Source organism: Cyprinus carpio, chromosome B13 (genome assembly GCF_018340385.1).
Source record: "Cyprinus carpio isolate SPL01 chromosome B13, ASM1834038v1, whole genome shotgun sequence".
NCBI classification, from domain to species: Eukaryota; Metazoa; Chordata; class Actinopteri; order Cypriniformes; family Cyprinidae; genus Cyprinus; species Cyprinus carpio.
The window spans coordinates 8,861,826-8,884,265 of NC_056609.1; the positions used below are offsets into that span (position 1 = coordinate 8,861,826).

Genomic DNA, 22,440 nt, shown 5'->3' on the forward strand with positions numbered 1-22,440 from the left:
TCATTTACAGATAAATGCTGCATGAGATTTTCTCAGAATATACTTCACTTTTCTGAGCCATTCTTTTTTGCGAAACCTTTCATCCAGTTGGTGTTTTAGTGATTTTTAGTGGATGTATGACATCAGTTCTCCTGAGATTCACGCAAGTGTCACGCAGCAGAGTTATGATCCACTAACATTTCATAATCCATTCAAGATGTAGATGAATTTGATTTACTGATTTGGAGAAATTTAGCATTACATCACTTGCTCAGCAATCGATCCTCTGCAGCGAATGGGTGCCGTCAGAATGAGAGTCCAAACAGCTGATAAAAACATCACAAATTCATGGAAAGATGGCAAAATTTAAATGTACTGAACATATATTTAATAAAAACAGAGAAAATGTGTGATTAATATCTGTAAAAAAAGCCAATATTGACTTGATTATGAACTTCCAGAGGTCCATATTTTGTAAATAAGGGCTTTGGAAAAGGCTAAATGAGTTTATTGCGCTTAAGGTAGTTCCAGTGTGGACAACAACCATGCATTTCACTTCTGCATGTAGCATCTTAATGTAGTGAGATGAAACTCGCTCTTTTAATAGCTTTTGCAGGCTCTGAGATGCTTGCTTGGTATTCTGGTAATTACTCAAATTACTCATCACGAAATGAAAGCTTAAAGGCCTGATTATACCAAGTGACCGTATTACATTTGAATTTCTGTTACTTTTGATACATCTTCACACTTGGTTCCTCTTGCAAAAGCCTTTGTTGAGACATTGCTTCTCTTTTACATGCTCTGTTGATCAAAAATGGCCTTGGACCAGAACATGTTTATTTAGTTTTATTTCGTAACTTTCAGTAATGTGTACTCACTTTTTGAAACATTTTATCACATTGATAAGCAAAAAAAAATTCTGAATAATTTAGACTTTTTTTTTGGTAATTGTTCAAGCAGACTAGCTGGAACATTGCAAAGATCTCCAAAGAACCCTTTATGTGTAATTAGGTGTACTAGATTACAAATACATTAACATCATATGACCATTCTTCATTTTTTTAAATATCAATATTATTTATATAAAGGGGCATTCGTGTTTTGTGCTTAATGCTGTGACTGGTCAGTTTATTTTTGAGAGGTTTAAAAGTAGAAAGATTCCGAGTAGTATCTTAATACGAGGAACATATTTTATAACTATTACACAATGTAAACTTCACCTCCCGTTATGAACAGACCTCAGCTCACAGCTTAACCTTGGATCTGTCTTTGCTGTTCATACAACTACACAGAAGCCAGTAGAACAGACACATTTCCTTGCCGCTTGAACAAACCCAATGCCCCACAAGAAAAACAGCATTGCGGTACTTGTCTCCACTTGTTTATTGGTACAGAAAACATTGTAGTTCTGAGCAATGACTTCTCCGTACAACCCACCAAGATGTTCTTAAAAAGTACCAAAATATATATTCCAAAATACGTCGTATATAAACCTTAATGAATCAGATAGACGCGTCAAGACCGAGGACAATGAGAAAACTATTTTGCAGCGAGGACTTCCATAAGGCATTGATCCCAATGCCAGCCTTCTGATCAAAACGAAAGAAGCCGATTTATTACAGACATTAGGATCGGTGACACTGCAAACAGAAAATGGTTCTAAATCACTAACAAGAAACAAGGGAGAAAGGAATGTCATGAATGTGTAAATTCATCATTTCAAGAGGATTATTTGTGGGTGATGGCTTCATCAGGAAAAAAAAAAAAAGGCGAGCATCTTTCATCACATTATTTAAAAAAAAAATGTATTTTATCAATTACATACTGGTGTTCAGAAAAACAAAAAAAGGTCACAAATACTGACACAATGATCCACTACTGAAAATAAGAAAAGAAGAGCGTTCAAATCAAGCTGACAGTTACTGGAAAAACACTATGTACACAAACGAGGGTACGGATACATCAGGAGGACACAGACTCTTGTGTCATCACCTCTGCTACCACACTGCGCTTCGTTCATTCAGTTATCAATTACAGACGTCGTCGTCGACAGGGAATATTAAACAAATCAGAACAAAAAACAAAGAACAAATGGTCTGGGTTAACAGTTCTAGTTGCTTGCGTCTTTGAATTGTTTAAAACTAAAACGCTCTTTCTTATGGAGCTATCCTTAAAATTTTCCCAGTGGTCTGAATTCAAAGGGGAAAGTGTCCTCAAAATAATCAGCCCCTTCAGGAACAGCTCTTCTATTCAGTTTTGGATTTTTTGCTGTCGTTGCCGTTTTCCTCCTCTGGCTTTCGCTTCTTGGTGCCCTCATCTTTGTTGCTCCCAAGGTGTGGGGGGAAGGTGATAATTATACAGGTCATGTTGTCACATCCTGTGCCGTCTCCTGAGGTGTCAGGTGCTAAGCAGTGGTCCAGCAGCTAGACGGTCAAGAAAAAACAAACAAAAAAAAACAAAAAACACTTCTTAGCAACTTGACTGATTTTTTCCCTTTCATGGTTCTAATGACTACAAGACTATTAGTGACAAATAGTAATTTATTAATGCCAATAGTAATTGTTTTTTTAAATGTTTCAGAAATTTCAGAAAACTGCATAAATACGTATTTCAGTGCTGGTTTCCATAACCAGTGAAATTTGCTATAATTTCAAAACTGCAGCAAAACAACAAACGCAAATGGCATGTAATCTTGTAGTATTTTTAAATGAAACAAACACTGCATCACATTTTAGAAAGTAATTATTCAAGAAAAAAAAATAAAAAAAAAGCTTAATCCTGAAACAAAACACTGTTTTGAAGTTACTTAAAACATGTCTGACTCTGTCTGCATATTTAACATTAACATCAGTTTTAAATCAAGAGCTTTTCTCTCAGATGCACAGAGCTGCATTACAGAAAAAGCACACAGACAGACACTTTCCAGTACTTACCTCTTCAATAATGGCAGACAGGGGTCTGTTTTTACCAGCCTCAGTTTTCAATCTCTCATTTACAAAGTCCACCACTTCTTGACTGCTCATCACGTTCCTTTAAAATCACAAAGACAAATGTTAACACACAGACAATTTAATCGGCTCATTACACTTCTTATCTGAAAACTGTAAAAACTCGACAATGCATTACTCATGGAGGGCAGCCTAACTGAATAAGACTAGTAATTGCAAATGAGACCCAATGCTTTTCAATTAAATTTTATTCATCATAGTATTTTTGAATTTGTCCAGAAGTGTTTTTACCCCAATTAGAGGAACAATCATTTCAACTAAAACTGCTGCTTCAGCCAATTACATGCAGAAGGTAGATCCAAGAACTCACAGCTAAATGCAATTAAAAAAAAGATCAAGGCATGACAGCCAAATGAACAAGGAAGTACGATCTTGAATCATTCACTTATAATAATTTTAGGCTATATGACTAGCAAAATCGAGCAAGTACATTAGGAACACTACATTTACAACTGAAAATTCAAAACATAACACAGCCCAACTAACAAAATCATGTTTGTTATATTGAGTTATTAGTCTTACCAGATGCCATCACAGGCTATAACCATAAACTCATGGTCTTCATTGAGAGTCAGCACTTTGACGTCAGGTAGAGCAGAGATCATCTGTTCCTCTGGGGGAAGAGCCTTGTTCCTTTTATAAAAGTGATCACCTACAAGAAAACACAATGCTAACATGTTCTGCGGTTCTCAATCGAAAAAGGAAATGTGCAGAATCAAACATCTGCGAAGATAAATCATCCAGGAAGCAGCAGTGTTACCAATCGCTCTGGAGAGGTTCAGGCCTCCATTGACACGGCCGTCCATCGTCACCTTCCCACCAGCGTTCTTGATTCTGGTCAGCTCCAGCTCGTCCTCTGGCTTGTGGTCATAGGACATGTCCACTGCCTTTCCCTTTTCAGACACCACACATCTGGAGTCTCCAGCGTTGGCCACGATGAGCTGCTTCCCACGAATAAGAGCAACTACAGCTGTGGTGCCACTGTCTGAACCTGGCTGAATAACCGAGAAGAAAACAAGTACGTAAAACAGATTATGCACATGGTCATGTGACCCACTCCTTACACAACTTATTTTAAGTCAAGTTTCCAAAGCATTCGCTTGAGGAAGAATTGGTTCACTTAACACAGTATGCTTATTTTAAGCAAAATCTGATTGCTACAGCAGAGGGGATGATTTGTTCTAACATTCTCCATTTTTGTTCCACAGAAAAAAATAGTAGCAGCATGTTTCAGAAGAACAGGAACGACATGAAGGCATCGTGAACTTCAGTCCAGGAAGGAATGAGGTCAGAAACATTATCACATGCTTCATTTCATAAACACACACTACATTTTCCACAATTAACCACATCTCAGAGGCCATGCGACGTATGCTAACCTCCTCTTTTCCGTCCATGCCCGGCAAGCACATATCCTCCTCTTCATCACTATCCTCTTCCTCTCCCTCTTCTGTGTCATCCTCTTCATCGTTCTCACTGCTGTTCTCACCGTCCTCCTCACTGCAGTCCTATTGACCGCAACAAAAATAATAGTTAGAATGATAAAAACTTGTGTGCAAAGTAGCAATTTTTGAAATGAGGAGTTAAAAAAGAAAAATACAGTAAAAAAAAAACAACAAAAACAGTAACATGGTGTAACATTACAGCTTAAAGGCACAATATTTCAGTTTTCACTGCTAGAGGGTGCGCATTCAAAACAAACAAAGAAACAAAGGCAGTTGACTGAGTGTGGAATCATGGGAGTTGTGGTCTTCATCCCCACAGCCGATGCAATCTGAAGGGACTCGGGCAGAAATCATGTTCATGGATGAGCTAATGATTTATTAACATCGTAGTATGAAGCAGAGTGAGGCTGAAAGCTGTCAAAGTGAAACGAGGCTGCTGAACGAGCGTGACACTCGGCTCAAAGCAGCATTGGTAGTCATTGGCAGGCGACACAATGACACTATAGACACAGTCCATGTCAATAGTTAAAACTGCTTATTTCTCTGGATTTAAACATTCTTCGAAACATTTGGGATAACGTAAGTACACAAGTCAGCAAAATATATAAGCCTGTTCTAGTGGTTTTTGGATATTTTAATAATAAAAAAAATCTTACATACTGCACCTTTAAAATAACTTTTCTATTTGAATTTTCAGCATCATTACCACAGTCTTCAGAGTCACATGATCCTCCAGAAACCTTTTTCTATATGATGATTTTTTGTTTAGGTGATTTTTTTCTTTAGGAAGATTTATAATTGTTTTGAGAATTGATGATATTTTTTGTACCTTGATACATTTTTCCCCAGGGTTCTTCGATGAACAGAAAGTTTAAAATAACATTTAATTGAAAAAAAAAACAAAAAACAAAAAAACTTCTGCAACTTCAGTAAATGTTTTACGGTCTATTTTGATCAATTTAATGCAACCATGCTAAATAAAAGTATTACTTTAAAAAAAAAAAAAAACTAAAATACCAATGGCTGACCCCAACTTTTGAACGGTAGAGTTGTATTTAATTTTTTTGCCATATCAGCTTCTTGAATGGAAGTGTAGTAGGCTAGTAAGCGATAGTAGTCCATTCCTTTTGTGCAAAGCTGCTTTAAAATGGGTATTGTGAAAAGCACTGTACAAAAACTTGACCTGACCATTACAAACAAAACTTACTCTCCAGTTACCAGGTCAGCTGTATTTGAGATTGATCCTGCAATGCAAGCGGTTACACAAACCTAGTGCTGAACAGACAACACATGCTCGACTTATCCCCTCACCTCTTCCTCACTACCGTCCTCTTCATCTTCTCCCTCCTCCGACTCTTCACTGTCCTCAAAGAACTTGGACTTGGCACTTCCTGGAGCGGGAGCTGCAGACGAGGAGCAGGAAGGGCCAGCATCCCCAGACTTCTCAGCGGATCCATCAGAAGCAGAGCCAGCACCGGATGCAGCCGCCCTTCTGCAGGCCCTAATCTTGGAGCCTCCGGCCGCATCTCCAGCACCAGCCGCCTTCTTCTTACTGCTGTTGACTTCAGAAGCCCTGCTTTCCATCTCACCATTGATTCCCTTCTCAGCATGAGATTTCTCTCCCTCCTCAGACTCTTTAGAGGCACCTGGACACGGCTTTTTGGCATTTTTGTTTTGGTTCTGTCCGAAGCGGTTAAGCAGCTCCTCAATTGTCATGGTGGCCTCTTCATGCAGCAGAGCTGCTTCTTCATTATCAACTGACAACAAAGGTGGGTGAACGTTAATTTGTAGCAGTTAAATTGTGCATGCATTTTACAACCCATGGGCCAGTTGCTCAGAATGATCTGGATTTGGAAATCCCATGTTTTGCTATCCAGGATATCTTAATTTTTTGTGTCGGTTTTTCAAAATTGAATTGGATCCAGATACACACTTTTTCAGATTTCCAAATCTGGATTACGAGTGCTTTACGGAGCCCCTAAAGGGACATGATGATAGAAAAAAATGAGATGGGGAAAAATAAATGCTTATGTTTTGCATCACATTTACACAAACAAGTACTTCTGACTGGTCCATCTCTGATGATTGTGCCAACGTAGATTACAATCAGTGATATATTTTTTTAATTATTAAATATAATATTTTGTTTGATATTAGCAGCTGTTTGGGGATATATTACACATTACAAGTATTGTATTTTTTTGGAACAGTTTTAAAGATTTTTTTTCTCATTTTGTTCCTGAAATCCACCCTTCTGCTGGGATCGGAATAATCCAGTATTTTTTTGGATCAAATGTATCCCAATCTAACAAAAACGTTCCGAACACAAACTGAGGATTTATTCCAAATCTAAACCAGATTGGATTTTGCGATCTAATCAGAATTCAGAATCCTTTTTTTCTTTGAACAGCCCATTTTAAAGATCTGATCCAATCCGATCAGATTAGCTTTGAACAACTGGCCCCAGGTGACAACACACCAACCAGGGCTCATTATCTCACAACGTCACTATTGCTTGCTATTTACACATTGCAAAGTTTCAAATAACATCATACACTATTAAAAAATAACATAATTGGCAATCTTTAAAGAATGGTGGTCTATAAATATTAATGTTACGTTTATTTTAAAACTCTTGAAACAAAGTAAATTTGAAAACATTTCTCAGACACAAGACAGACTGAATACACACCAATAAGATGGTATAAATACCATTTAGAAAGCATCTTATAACTTCCAACAGAGCTTCAAAATTACTTAATGTTTTCTACAAATCAAGAGATTTCTTAATTTAAATCACTTCCAAATTTCTGGAATTGTATAATTTTATTTTTAATTATTTTAATCAAGGATACTCAATTTAAAGGAAAACAAAGAGTGTCTTGGAACATTGCTGTGGATTGTAGGGGCCCTTGGAGTCCAAAGGATAGAGAAACACTGATCTACAGTATTGATGACATCAGTATGCCATATATAAAACCCCAACACTAACCATCATCTTCATCTGCTACTTTCTCTGTTTCTTCCTGAGGACGTCCAGCTATCTGAACAAGCTCCTTGATGACTTCCTCTGTGGTGATTCGGGCATCTATAGCCAGGAACGCATCTTCCAGAGCCTGGGAATATGAACGAAGCAGCACAAACACAGTGATGAGGTCAGGGATTAGAACCATTTTCAGATAAGAGATCATCTGACTACGGAAAGTCACATGATGGACATTAACAACAATAAAACAGCGATTTTCTGCAAAATCCTGCGTCTTCGAATCACCTCAGAATGATCGTGTTGAATGAATGAAATACCTCAGAGTTGGGGGCATGTGGCAATGAAAGGTTTAAAGCGTGCACAAACTGATAAGGGTCATAATCACACGAGCACAACAGACAACTTTAAGAGGTGCAGCAAGAGTTACCTTTTGCAGTTTGCCATCCTTATACGCCTTCTGCTCTTTAATGATGTCAGGTAAGTACTTGGAGCAATACAAAGCAACCTCTTCACCTGGAGATACACAGAAGAAGACTCTCACAAGATGAAATCATCAATTGGGCTCATTCATGAATATCACACTCCATTTTCACCTCATTCTGGAATAGTTCACCCAAAATTGATTTTACTTACCGATTGTACATCTCAGCACAAGGGGAGACTTTTAGTGAATAATGAATTTAAAGGGACAGCTCGCTCCAAAAGGTGATATTTTGAAGAATGATGATAACCAGAGAGTTGATGGTAGCTTCATATCATCATGGATCAGCTTCCATAGTACAATATTCTTCAAAATATGTTCTTTTGTTCAGTAAAACAAAGAAACTGACACAGATTTGGAACAACTTGAGGCTGAGTAAATTATGACTTTTCATTTTTGGGTGCACTATACCTTTAAAGGAACAGTTCACCCCAAAAAGTTAATCATTTAAAATTAACAACCCTCTACATTGCGAGTAAATTCCTCGCATACGCGACTAAATCTTTACTCTGGGTGACTAAATTATGTACAATATTAGCCACTGGCTAATAAATTTCCAGATTTTACTCGCTTTGTCTCACACACACACACACAAAGAAAGGGAGGGAGTGTTACGTCTTGCAGAATTGAGAAGTTACATGTTAATTGTATTTTTTGTTTTTTTTTTTTTTTTTTAATTAATGGAGTTCCTTCGGAATTCTTCAGCTTTTAAGAACTGCCGGGTTTTCAGGAAGTAGGCGGGACTAATGCACAAACGGCAATCTCATTGGCTGGCGCTCGCCTATTATCGTCCCTGTTTTAATTTCAGCAAATCAGTTCGAAAGAATGCACACAAGCTGATTAATATTCATGAATCCAGCAGCTCATTAATCCTTAGTGAGTTTTATATTGTTCTTATTAGTAGAATTCTAAGTATCATTATTATCTTAGTATTGTTAGTTTTTTTTTTTTTTTTTTTTTTTTTTTACACAAACACTGAATGACCAAAAAGCAGCACCACCAGTCCTAAATTCAGTTAAAATGACTAACATGCATTCATACATGGTTTTAATTCTAATTACAAATTCTATCATTAAATAATACTTGATTATCGCATATGATGCTTGACTGACTGGTGTTAGGAATGTAGTACTTTCAGGTATTTCAAAAGCTGTGCCACTTCACAAACATACACACATATTGTATATATATATATATATATATATATATATATATATATATATGTATATATATATGTATATATATATATAATATATGCATGCATATATAGTATATCAGTCTGGTAAAAAAAAAAATAATAATAATTACTAGCCAATGGTGATTCAATTGCCAAAGTGTCTTTAGTGGTTAGAGAAAATTGAATTATATATAGTATATAATTATTGTAAAAGTGTCTGTAGAGGGTTGCGGTCATGATCTCACCGTCATGTTGTTCCTTATAACTTTCATTTTGTTTGGTTTCATTTTGTTTTTGTGAAAAATATATTTTATGTGCCGCAGGAGAAGGTCACACAGATGAGAAATGCCGACAATCTTTTTTTTGGGATGCACTCTCACAATAACATGTGCACTATTTGTACGGTTCATTTGGGGGCTTGATATGCTTCACTAAAATGAAAACAAAAACCGAAACCTTTGTAGTCCAAGTAAAAAGTAGCAGTTTGAATGTGAGAAATATAATTTTTGGGTGAAGTCTCTTACACACCCGTTGTGGGTTATAAGCGTCCCCAGCTTACCTCCATGTCCATCATAGACCGCGAACATCGCAGTTTCATCATCCAGCTCCGGGATGCAGTTGTGCGCGTCCTAGGACACAAAACAAGCCGTAAAACACGAGCCACTCTGACCTCACCGGCGCCAAAATCACTAACTAAAGCATTCCAAACAACTAAAGCATTCTCCTGCCAAACCACACACACACACAGAACTAACACACTCACAACTGCACGGAAGCACCAAACAAACAGCACGCTTTAAATACACCGGCTAAAGGTCATTCTGCCGTGTTTACGTTCAGATATCAGCGGCAGAGAGAGAATGAAACGGTGTGTGTTACCTCCATAGACACTCGCCAGCCCTGCATGGCCGCGAAGCCGAAGTGCATGCTCTCGTTCCCGCCGTCGCTCGCGGTCTTGTGGTTTTTGGTTTTATACGTGTTGGGTTGAGTGATGTAAGATACGATGTTTTGTGTAATGAGGTTTCGTAATACCAAAGAAATCCGGATTTCAAAGACAAGTGAAACGTCTGTGCAAACCAGGTACTTGTCACATTTCAGTGTGCAGTGGCCCTAAGAGGAGAGCAACCCGGTGTTACCCTGCTGCTGTTAGCTGACGGGCTGCTAGCGCTGCTAAACGAACAAACACAGAGAGAGGAGTCCGGGAGAGTTTATCAGAAACCGAGCGAACTCACTTTAAACACGGAGGGGATGGATGCTGGTTCGAATTGAGTCTCTTTTAAAACACAGAAAAGCCCTTAACACGTGTGACTCAACATAATCGACAGTACACCAGCGAACCCATTTCACAGAGGGCGGACTTTAGGCACACCGGAAGCGGAAGTCTGCTCACGTAGCGTTGGATCGATCGTGAACGATTGAATGAATCCCTTATATGACTCTAGCGAGTTGTCTCAGAGAGTGATTCGATTCGTTCATTTTTCTTCGTTTACGAACGATATGATTCTGGAGGTGAATTAATCAATTAAAATTCTCAATAATCAATGCCCCTGCGTAGCCCATAGGGGTGTCACGTGACAAAAGACCGAGCGACTCGGACAATGAGCGAAGTGACTTGAGTGAGGATTCGTTCATTTGGTGGAACGAGATTCAGAGAGCCGACTCAGTAAGGATCCGAGCTTCCCATCAGATCACGCATGCGCATGCTTCATGGAAATTAGTGGCGGGATTTTGACTCGAATCTTTTGAATCGCGCTCGCTAAAAAGATTCATTTATATTTACCCACTCTCATTTAATTTAGTGAGGATCATAGGCTGTAAAAAACGGCGAGGATATGTTGACCGACTGGAATTTTTTTTAATTTAGACTCAAGTTCAGCAAAATGTATTAAAAAAAAAAACATATGGAAACGAAGCTTAAACAGTCTTTCGGAATCTCTTAGTATAGTTGTAAGTTATATCCTTAAATATAATGCGACTTGTGCTTGTCTGAACGACTGTTGTTTATTTGAATGAGTGATTCAGTGTAGCTGTGTTCAGTGAAGCAAACTGTTTTTCTGAGGCACTTTTTACCAGCTGGTGTCAAACTGAATTTTATGGACGCATTATAACTCTTCAAGTTCACACTGGTGTCCAGCAGAACAATCACAGCTGTTGTTCATTACATTAACTATCAACATGATCCACTAACATCTGACAAACACAGATACTTCATCTAAATTTTGTTTGAATTCTTAACGGTGCAAACGTATACCATTTTACCATTTTTATGTGAATAAATAACAAAACGAAACCTCACACACACTGGACAGAAAATCAGAAGTGCAAGAATGAGTCTTAAACATTTAAATAGTGGTGGAAGAGAGAGACTGTAGGCCTATTTATTATTTTGAAAGCATAATGTTCTCTAAAATGTGAATTTCTTCATTTAAGAGCACATAACCTAAACTCAAAAATTAACTCCCTACTAATGAATTTTTAAGACTGAAATTGAACTTTGAGGTAAATAAATTTTTCTTTCTTTTTTTTTTTTTCATTTTTGTGAAACGTTTAGGCCTATTGAAATGTTAAATCATCTTTTCTTTTAAATTTCTTTTAATATGGTACAAGCTTTTTGGAGAGAGATGCAAACCTGGTTATGTGAATAGTCAGGTTTGGTATTTTTCTTGAAAACAAAGATTTTGAATTTGTTATTTATTTCCTGTTATGTTTTGGGAAGTTTTTTATTCACAAGTGTAGATGGTTTAAATCTAAATCCAACTTTATTCAATGGTATATTGAGGTAAAACTCTTATACAAATCTTTAAAATTAGTTAAGAACAAGAAAGCCCTTAAGTTGACTTCTCTCTTGGATTTGTATAATTTAATTTAAAAGTCAATTTTGTTGTATTTTATTTTTGAAGCATCTTATGTATTTATTTTATTTCTGGTTAAGTTCGTTTTATTTTGAGAATTTAATTTTTTATTTTATTTATTTATTTTTTTCCTGTTTTTGGTTATGCTCAAGCAAGGCTGTAAGAGGTGTTACATTCTGGAATGTGGTTTTGTACCTTGTTTGGTTGTAAAGTTGATGCAATTAAACAAACAAACAAACAAACAAACAAACAAACAAACAAACAAACAAACAAACAAACAAACAAACAAACAAACTCAAGAATCAACTGAACTCTGAATCAATTGCTTCGCAAAATGATTCGCTGTTTCCAAGCACTCGAAACGCTACATGTTGGCGGCACCTGCTGGTCAGAACAGTGTAAATGCAACGTAAACTTGTAAAAAACATGATTAAATATCTCCTTTTACAAACCAATTACAAATTGTTTTCATGAAAACGTAATCTATTAAATGTAATCTACAGTTCTGTAATGCTACTGTGCAGCATCCACTTGGACGATGCGACAGAGATCACAGTGCACCAGAAGGCCCACCACACACCAGCTTCACTGGTGGAGGGGAGACAGAGTGATGAAGCCAATTAGTAGAGATGGGGATTGATTGTAAGGAGGCCATGATGATCAGAGACCAATGGGCAAATTTGGCCAGGATGTTGATTTCACACCTCTACTCTTTTTGAAAGAGTCTTTAGCTGTACATGTGCATTTGTCTGCCAGAAAGTACTTTAATAAAATGTCTTTATTTCTTTATTATTATTATTATTATTATTATTATTATTATTATTATTATTATTATTATTATTATTTACCGAATTTCATAATGCTTACCAAACTTACAAACTCCTTCAACAGAAGTTTGTGGAGAGTATGAGAAAGAAACTGAAGCCTTTCGTCATTAGTAGGATGATTTTGAAACTGATATTTCAAAGTAAAAAATAAAAAATAAAATAGTCCTATATGATCAATAATTTATTATCTAAAAACCAAACTTGGACTGAAGAGAAACTTGCATTTGATGAAGAACAGCTCTATGTGTACATGACAGTGTGATCAGCATAGAGTTAAATACATCAGTCACTAAAAATTGATGGTACATTATTTGCATAAACAGAAAAGAGAAGTGGCCCCACTGTTGAACCCTGGGACACACATCTTTCTTAGATTTCAAAGATTTATTCCCATTTAGGACTACACATTGTTTTCACTTATGCAGGTATGAATTAAATTGCAGAAGGGATTTTCAGAAGGCCAATAGCAGAGCAGATGGCATATTCTTATTCATTATATGTCATTTAATGTCACTATATTTCAATTTTTTCTGTTTATGCTACCAAAAAGTTTGGAGGAAGATTTTTTTTAAAGACATATGTCCGCCTAAAAAAAAAAAAAAAAAAATCCCAGACTTTCAATGTTTTCTCAGACTTATTGGCTCCACCCACAATAAATAAATAAATACGTAAATAAATAAATAAATTTGTGATTTGTGATTGTTGCATTAATACATTTGATAATTAAGGGAATTAGAACAATGCATATTTGCATACAATTATGGGATTTTTTTATATTAAATATGTTGTTTAATTCTAATTGTATATCAGAAAAAAATGAAGTTGTACTGTTTTCATTCCCATTAGTATGGCCACAAGAGTGAGACCCAAACATAAGTGTCACGTCATGATTTTATTTACAGAGGGCGCTCAAACACAAACCATCACACTTATTTCAGTGACATTTTATAAAACCACTAGAGGGACTCTACTCATTTCTATTTGTTGATGCTTGTGAAATTGCAGAAATGCCACTAGTAGACAAAAACTTTTGTCAGATCACCTGTCACATTTAAATGATTTTTTTTTTAAATTAAATGAATAGTTTAGTGTTTAATTTATAGCACTTTTTTTTAAAAATATGAGTTTGACTCATCAGCCCTAAACACATGGAAGTATTTAAAAAAAAATATTATTTAATTTTTTTTTGTTTATTTGCAACACAGTATAATAGAACGTCAATTCTAAATATTGACAGCACCTTTAATCAAGTGACTTTTATGGACCTTCTGCACCTCCAGGCGAGATTAAGCCAATTTCTGCGAAATCATCTCCCAAAAGTCCTGAACTGAAATCTACAATCTCACTGACTTTTCACCAAATCTCCCAGAGAGGGTCATCCCCCAAAGCTGGCTGAAAAATGGGAGTCCCTGCTGTGATTGACGTTTCGAAAGAAGCCCGTCCAGATGGAGAGGTGTGAGAAAGTCTCTCAGCAATAGAGCCTGGGGGGGAGGAACATTATTCCCTCAACTGCTGAGTCACATGAGACTCTTTGTTTGACCCACAGCAGCTGATATGTACAAACACACGCACATGGCTTGAGCGTGGGACTGGTGTGGCACTCACCCACCTAAACAAACAATGAAGAAAATCAGCAGGCATCTTAGAAACAAATGACAGTCGGGCCACTAAATGAGTTGGAGATCCAACTGAGCCTCGTTCATCTCGATAAACCACAGAGGTCCTGCTAACACACACTGTCTGCTTTTTTTAATTAGCCGGCATCATTATTCATGAGGCTTTCCAATATGCCCAGACTAATGAGATGATCGACACCTAACCAGGCTTACGTCTCTACTGAAGTGGCCTGAGATGTATTTGTTTGCTCTGGGTGGGGGAGAACGAACGTTCCCCTCTCTCTCTGTCTTGCGCTCTCCCCTTTTTTTCTCCTTGATGTGAACAACTGATGACCCAGGAATGTGCGATCCCCCGGGGATTAGGGTTTGCTGGAGTCTATGGGTATGAAACACTGCCATCTGCCACCGGGCACATTCATATACTCGGCAGAAGGCCACATCGTTTGTTGATTTAAATGGAGAACTAAACTTTCCCAGGACAGTATGACCCTAGTGCCCTCACTTCCCATGCAATACTGTCTGTGAGCGAACAGGAATGAGGCGTATTTTAAGGGATTCCCGTTACCACATGATGATGAATCTCTTTCGTACAATATGGCAGTGTGTCTGTGGATTCTGGGGGTGTGGGAGCATCTCCTTAGTTGATTGGTAGAATGCTAATGATTCGGAGAAAACTCGAAACAGCTTCATCCGATCTGTCAGAGCCGGAGCACCTAAGCTGCTGCTGCAGACATGGCCATTGTGGGACCAGATGCAAGGGAGGAACTTCAGACCATTAGACTGAATGCTGGCGCTAAGTGTATAATTAGCCAAAATAACTGATTTCAACTAGTTGTTATCAATCTTTGGAAGTAACTAGCTGAGAGTAGCGAATTAACTACATTTTTCATTCGTGACAGTAGCTCAGCTGTGGTGAAGCATGAGAAAACTCTATTTAAAAAAAAAAATTACTGATATTTTGGTCACATTGCATTGCATTCACAGCCTGTTTTGAAAAACACAAGATGTGGGCAGTGGACTAGAGAAAAAAATACAAGGTCTAGAGACCTAAGCTGAATTTATTTTTACTTGAGTTTCTGTGTAGTACTAAAAATCATAATATATAGGATTTTGAGCACTATTTAGCACCAATTCATAGACAAACTCAGACTAAAGAGTAACTTGTATTTGAAGATCAGCTTTATGTGTACATGACAGTGTTATCAGCATAGAGTTAAATACAACAGTATAATTAAAAATTGATGGTAAGTTATTTACATAAATATTAAAGAGAAGTGGCCCCAATGTTGAACCCTGGGGCACACCTCTTTCTTAAAAATCTGATTTATTACCATATAGGACTACACTTTGTTTTCTGTTATGCAGGTATGAAGTAAACCACAAGACTGCATTTTCAGAAGGCCAATAGCATGGAATATAGCAGATAGAAGTTTTGAAAAATGATGTGGGCAGTGGAATGGGGAAAAATGCAAGGTCTAGAAACCTAAGCTGAACTTTTTATTAACTTGAGTGCTGTGTTTTTAGAATGCCGTTTCATGAGTGAGATGCTGCAAAAGATGTGATTGCAATTGTCAAACACATCCAGCAAATGTATGTGTAAATAAAAAAAGTATCACAGTGGAATAGAAAAATTCATTCTGTGTGGGCGGCCCCTTAATCACGGGACACACCAAGCCCTCGGGCAACATCAGGTGGTTTTTAACCATTGGTCGGCTTTTGTTTTTTCGGTGTGTTCCACATCGTTGGATCTAATTGGACGATAGAGTAAATGTGTCTTTTCAATGTAATACTAATTGAGACCCATTTTATTGTGGGCAAAAAACCCATAATTTTTAATATAAAATAAACTATATGATCTGATTTATATATTTAATAAAACATTAAATCGGTCTTTAAATATTTTCAGTCTACACTACCTTAAGTCCTTCATTTTAATATGCTGATTTGGTGCTCAAGAAACATTTTTTTTTTTATTATTATTATCAATGTTGAAAACATTTGTACTGCTTAATATTTTTGTGGAAATCGACCCCCCTAGGATTCTTTGATTAATAGATTGTTTAAAAGGACATCATTTTTTTAGAAATACAGACCTTTTGTAATATTATAAAAGTTCAAATTTACAATAGCTATTAAACTGTAAAAATGTATGAATGAATGATAATGTCTTTAGCAATAATTTTTAAGTAGCATGTAGTGTAGCTAAGTAATATTGTTTTAAAAAGTGTATTTTAACTACTTTTAGAACATTCTGAAGTTGAAGATATGTTACAGTTTTAAAATAGCTTCCTAACTCTTCTTGCAATCTGTGACTGTACTATTCAGATTATTCTTGTTTGGGCCGGAAACACTGGTACTTGTTGCCAGAAAATCATGCTGAATATAAATGTCACATACTAACAGGATCTTATCACCAGCATTCTCACGAAAGTAACACTGGTCAGCCAGTACAATAATCCCCACTGTGTTTTAAGAATACCGTGCCTTTAGTGCACACAATCAGACTGCCTTTAGAACGGTTCATTTTGTGGAGGAAACCACAAACCATGAGATTCTTGCTTTGTAGTTAGCCATGAACACTTGATCTCATGGAATCTGCAACCGCGAAATTCAGCAGAATTTAACTGCCTGCCTTTCACATAGTTCTACACATCTTCAAGCCTATGCATGCATTATTAACACTTTTATTTTGCTTTTGCTTTCCAGCTTCTTTCCATTCAACACATTTTAAGTAAATCCTTTTGGCAAATTTCTGCTGATTTTCCCCGAAAGTCCTATCAGTCATGAATCTGAATGGCATCTATTATTACACACACACACACACACACACACACACACACACACACACACACACACACACACACACACACACACACACACACACACACACACACACACACACCCACCCACACACACACACACACACACACACATTTTGACAGGACAACAATCAGTTTGACACCTGTGCTTTGTTTAGTGTTGCTACTGTCACAGGACTGCTTCAGTTATCATACACCTTCATTCTCTTCTATAGGGAAACAGTTATTCTTTCTGTTATTGAACATTTCTGCTGTTTTCTCTTCCACTTTATTACGTGATTAGGCTTAAGAACTCACTCATGTTAGGTACTGTTCTAACTGAATCTTCACAATAATGTCTGCCATTGTCTTCCAGAAAATGTCCACATTCTCACTTTGTGGAAGAAGACCCAATGATAAAGCAAATAACTGATAGAAGGGTGTTGCACGAGGTGCTTCTTAAGGGGATTAGCCAGTGACAGGACAAAGTGTCTTGTTTCCTTCTTCAAGAATAGCGATACTGGAAAACAAGAGTGAGGTCACACAGAAACAACACCTTTATAGTTCTGCCACAAAGTTCTTACTCAACTTCCTGCATGTTTGTTTGCAAAATACGTCAGCTTTTTATCAGTGCTTTCAGCAACCAATAAACTCAACCCAGGCTCATTGGAAAAATCTGGCAACATTTCTGAAAACTGATATTACGTTGCTTCTTGCTAATTTTGTGACACTTTCAAAGTGAACGTCCAGTGAATGTCATTAAAAGTGTGTTCAGTTTTATCTGAAACGGATGGATGTGAATCTGGCAATGTCTGGCAGTTTAGAAATGAAATGTCTGGTGAGTGGCACTAACTAACAAGTACATGGACTATAATGTTGAAAAATAACGCACCACCTACACTAAAGCCTAATATAAACCTTTGAACTCTTTTATTGAGACTCGTGTTTCATGGGAAACTGTACCAGGTGAGATACTGAGCAAGTTTACTGTAAGAAAAGCCATACATATGGACCTGATTATGTGATGCAAACATCAAAATGTATTAGTTTACTAATCATGCACTATGGTAAAAGTGTTTTGATGTCAAAACATAATATTGTGCAAGAAACCGTGTAACTATTAAAGGGATATTCCACCCCAAAATGAAAATTTTGTCATTAATCACTTACCCTCATGTCGTTCCAAACCTGTTAAAGCTCTGTTCATCTTCAGAACACAATTTAAGATATTTTGAATGAAAACCTGGAGGCTTGAGACTGTCCCATAGACTGCCAAGTAAAATACACTGTCAAGGTCCAGAAAAGGTATGAAAGTTGTCATCAGAATACTCCATCTCCCATCAGACGTGATTTTCAATAATTCCTTTGTCAACAGTCTCCTCTGTGTCTCTCCATATCACCGTATGCTGTGTATGCTCTTCTGTGTCATCTGCGCCACAAGGATGCACTGTTTTATTTCAAATCAAAGCTAAATACACGTAGAAACTGCACATCCTTATGGCACGGATGATACAGAAGAGCATACACAGCATACGGTGATATGGAGAGACACAGAAGAGATCATTTCAGTTGGAAACTACAGTGAATTGTATGAAATAGGGAAAAAAGCTCAGCATGTTTTGCCTGAGGTACACTATTGGGTCTGTCCTCAGCTGTATTTGTTCTTCCCCAGTGTCACTATTTTGCTAAAATGTGCCAAATGAGGTATTTTCTCAGCAGAATGCTTTAGAGGTGTGAGCACCATTTGGGTCGGAGTGAGTGCGGTTTATATGAACCAGTTTCCTTAGCTAGAATGGAGACACCTAGTTTGGTCCCAATAAAATGTCTTTCTCACCTCCTTAGGTTGTGTTACTGTGGGAAAGGAGCCGGTGAAAGTGCTGTTTACCAGCATTCCTGAACTAAACCATCTGTCACAGGCACCCTCAGTGTCTCCAGCACCTTCTTCCACTGTCCCAGCACCAACATATAGTTTTTCGACTGAGATGCTTTCGCAGCATTAATATGTTTATCACACACTATATAAGGGTATATTACATATGAATGGTTGGCCTGTGGCCCACTATCTGCAGCCTGGGAAACACCAGAGGCGACAGGACCGATTAAAAGAGGGGGAGGGACATGAACACAAAGTCTAAGGCTCATTTCCATTCCTGTTATTGTTTTGTTGGTTTTTGTCTTAAGTTTTAATGCAGTCTGGGTTATATTTACTTTGTGTAGTTTTGTCCGTGTTTTCTGAGGTTGAGGGAATGCCACCCTGTCCATGTTAGCCTCAGATTTGACTTGCTTGTACCAAGCGACAGATTACAGACGAGTTTGATTGGACCAAAACTTAAAAAACAAACAGTTAGTGAATGTTTTATTTAGTTTATTTAAACTTCGAAAGACATACATGTTAATTGTGATGCACTTTCTTTAGTGTATCCATGACCCTGTCAGAACAGATCTGCCACTTATTTTATCTCCACTTGAGAAACGCTGGTCTGAAGGACCCTAAAGGATTTAGAAATTAAATCAATGAACTCCATCCATCTTTCCATTACCATTCAAGAGTGTCTCACACTTCACAATGTGTTGATATTAAATTAGTTCTTCAGAGTTTGGGTTGAATTTGATTTGAATAATGAACTTCCTCAGTCAAATATTCTGAGCTCTTAGGATTCTTGCTGTTTCATTGGGCTACAAATATCTAAAAATGAGTAAATATGGAAAATGAACTTTATAAGAAAGAAATAACCATCAATGTAAAAGATGTTTTCATAGTGTCAGTATGAGAAGGTAATACCATGATATTTCAATGAAACACCTCAAAACACCATAAAAATATGAAAATTATACATATACAGTTATGATATGGTAATAACATAATAATTTGATATATGCCATGGTATTGAATGCACTTACAAAAAGTACCAAAAATAATTTTTCGGAAATTAAAGTGATTTTTTTGCAACAGGAGCACCATGTAAATAGCATGGTACGATTTCAGTACAATTTTGGTGCCGCCACAATAAGGGTTTTGTAAATATCATGAAATTAACATGATAAGAATATCCAAAAACACAGTAATATGTCAATGTCAAACAAACAAACAAATGAATAAATAATGTGAAATGTTAATATCTATATTTTTGAGCTTGAAGTGGCAGAAATTGCCTGGCAATTTTATTATTATTATTATTATTATTATTATTATATTTTTTTTAGTTTTGGCCTTTGATATGGATGTGTATTAGCATTTCACTATTGATATAATTAAATTGATATAATGATATTTCAAAATGTCACAAAAAGTAAATAAATAATTGATTGCCATGGCTTTTCCAGCATCCAACTCTTAATGCCTCCTAAACAACAGTAACAGTTAGTTGCTAATTCTATTCAAACTCCTGCTGAAGATGCTTTGATCTGCTTCAGTCAGTAGAGCTCATCTGCATCTGTACTGAGCTGCTTCCTATCTGTCATCTCTGTTTAACACCTTGGCTTTTTAAAGAGCCGCAGCAGGCAGCTGATGTGCGGAGGGGGAAGAGGAGCGTCTCACCGGTGTGTTTGCTGTTATCAGAGCTTCAGTACACACTACAGAGCTGGAGGTCTTCATGTTGACACACTGCTGCCATTCGACTCAGCTTCTGCTCCAGCCACTGACTTTATTCACTTGCTTTTATAGTTTAGTTTATATATAACTTATACGGGGAAGTCGTGGCCTAGTGGTTAGAGAGTTTAACTCCTAACCCTAAGGTTGTGGGTTCGAGTCTCGGGCCGGCGATACCACGACTGAGGTGCCCTTGAGCAAGGCACCGAACCCCCAACTGCTCCCCGGGCGCAGTGTGTGTGCACTTTGGATGGGTTAAATGCAGAGCACAAATTCTGAGTATGGGTCACCATACTTGGCTGTATGTCACGTCACTTTTTTTTTTTTTTTTTTTTTACAACAAAGTTTATTGGAATATGTTTTACAAGAAAACATTATTTCACACAATTTTTCAGGTTCCTAAACAGTATTTTTGTTTTATTTTCGAGTACAATGAATATTAAAATATCTTTAAAACAAGATAGAGAAGCAAAACTGTGTAGCATAATTAGACTTTATATTATACAGTTATACAGAAACAAAGTTTCCAATGAGGAAAATAATAATTAAAATAATAAAATAAACATTATATATAAGATGATTGGAGAATATTTTACAAGAAAATAATATTCCAATCTTAAACTACTTTTTGTTGTTGTTTAATGTGGTACTTGCTGTTTCTGTGTAATCATTTGTGAAAGTTTCTAGCAAGTTCTGAGTAAAATTTTTCAAACCTTTTTTTTTCATTATATAAAATGTTTTTCATAAAATATCAGTTTAACTCATCATTGAATTTATTCCTTCAAAAGGTACTAATATGTAATATGCTTTAGGTAACAAGTACTTTTAATGTACATTTAAGTTACAAATATGTACCTTTTAGGTGTAAATAAAGTACAAAGATGATAGTTTCGTATCTTGTTCCTGAATGTGTACAATCTCTTTTACACAACTTATCACAGGCCTGTACCTCATAAAACACACTGAACTTCCCCAAAACATTCTCTAGACAAAGAATGCCGAAGGTTTGTTGTTGTTTGTTTGGTTTTGTCTGGATGGCTTGTCTAATTCAGTCTTTACAGCAACCCTGCTTAAAATATGTCATACTTTTTTTTATAGTGGCTTCTTCTCAGGGGTAATGACAGACTCGGTCTTTTTCCACCAAAATCCTCTGATCAGGTTTTCGGTGACAAAGCAGTTTGCATGGGGATGCAGGCCACCAATAGAGGGCGCGAGATTCAGCCCATTCATCCCCTCATCCACATGACTTTAACACACGCACAAAGATACATGAGCCATGAAAGGCTGTTTAGGGAAGCCCTCTCTGTGTCTTTACATGCAGTCAGCATTTGCATTATGCAGCCGCTGGCTATGGTGTAAAATTGAATTACCTGTTACAATGCACACTACACACTGCAATCAGGATGGCTTTCTTTCCTCACAGTGCGGCATGAGGGAGGGGTGTCAAGGGTAGAAAACAGACACCAGCTTGTGGGAAAGAGATATAATTCAATCAGATCACAAAATGGCCAAGACCTGTTTTGTTGTCATGAAGTGCTGCACTGAATTCAAAGTAGCTGGTGTGTTAGTAAAAGGCAGATGGATACACTCATTAGGTTAACACACTCTAACCAAGTCCAAGTTAACAAATGCACATCAATAATACGACAATCCACTTCCTTTGTTGGGAAAAAAACGTTATT

General features: G+C 37.0%; 1 protein-coding gene across 1 annotated transcript; it reads right to left on the reverse strand.

The window, feature by feature from the left end:
- Positions 1-1,347: 1,347 nt before the first annotated feature.
- LOC109066654 (protein phosphatase 1G-like) lies at positions 1,348-12,583 on the reverse strand. Its single transcript, XM_042737670.1, has 11 exons — positions 12,509-12,583; positions 9,956-10,186; positions 9,636-9,705; positions 7,846-7,931; positions 7,425-7,548; positions 5,744-6,189; positions 4,367-4,495; positions 3,748-3,982; positions 3,510-3,639; positions 2,913-3,009; positions 1,348-2,402 (listed from the first exon to the last, which is right to left on the reverse strand). The coding sequence occupies exons 1-11, from the start codon at positions 12,581-12,583 to the stop codon at positions 2,226-2,228; spliced, it is 1,800 nt and encodes a 599-aa protein (XP_042593604.1). The 3' UTR covers positions 1,348-2,225.
- Between the last annotated feature and the right edge of the window lie 9,857 nt (positions 12,584-22,440).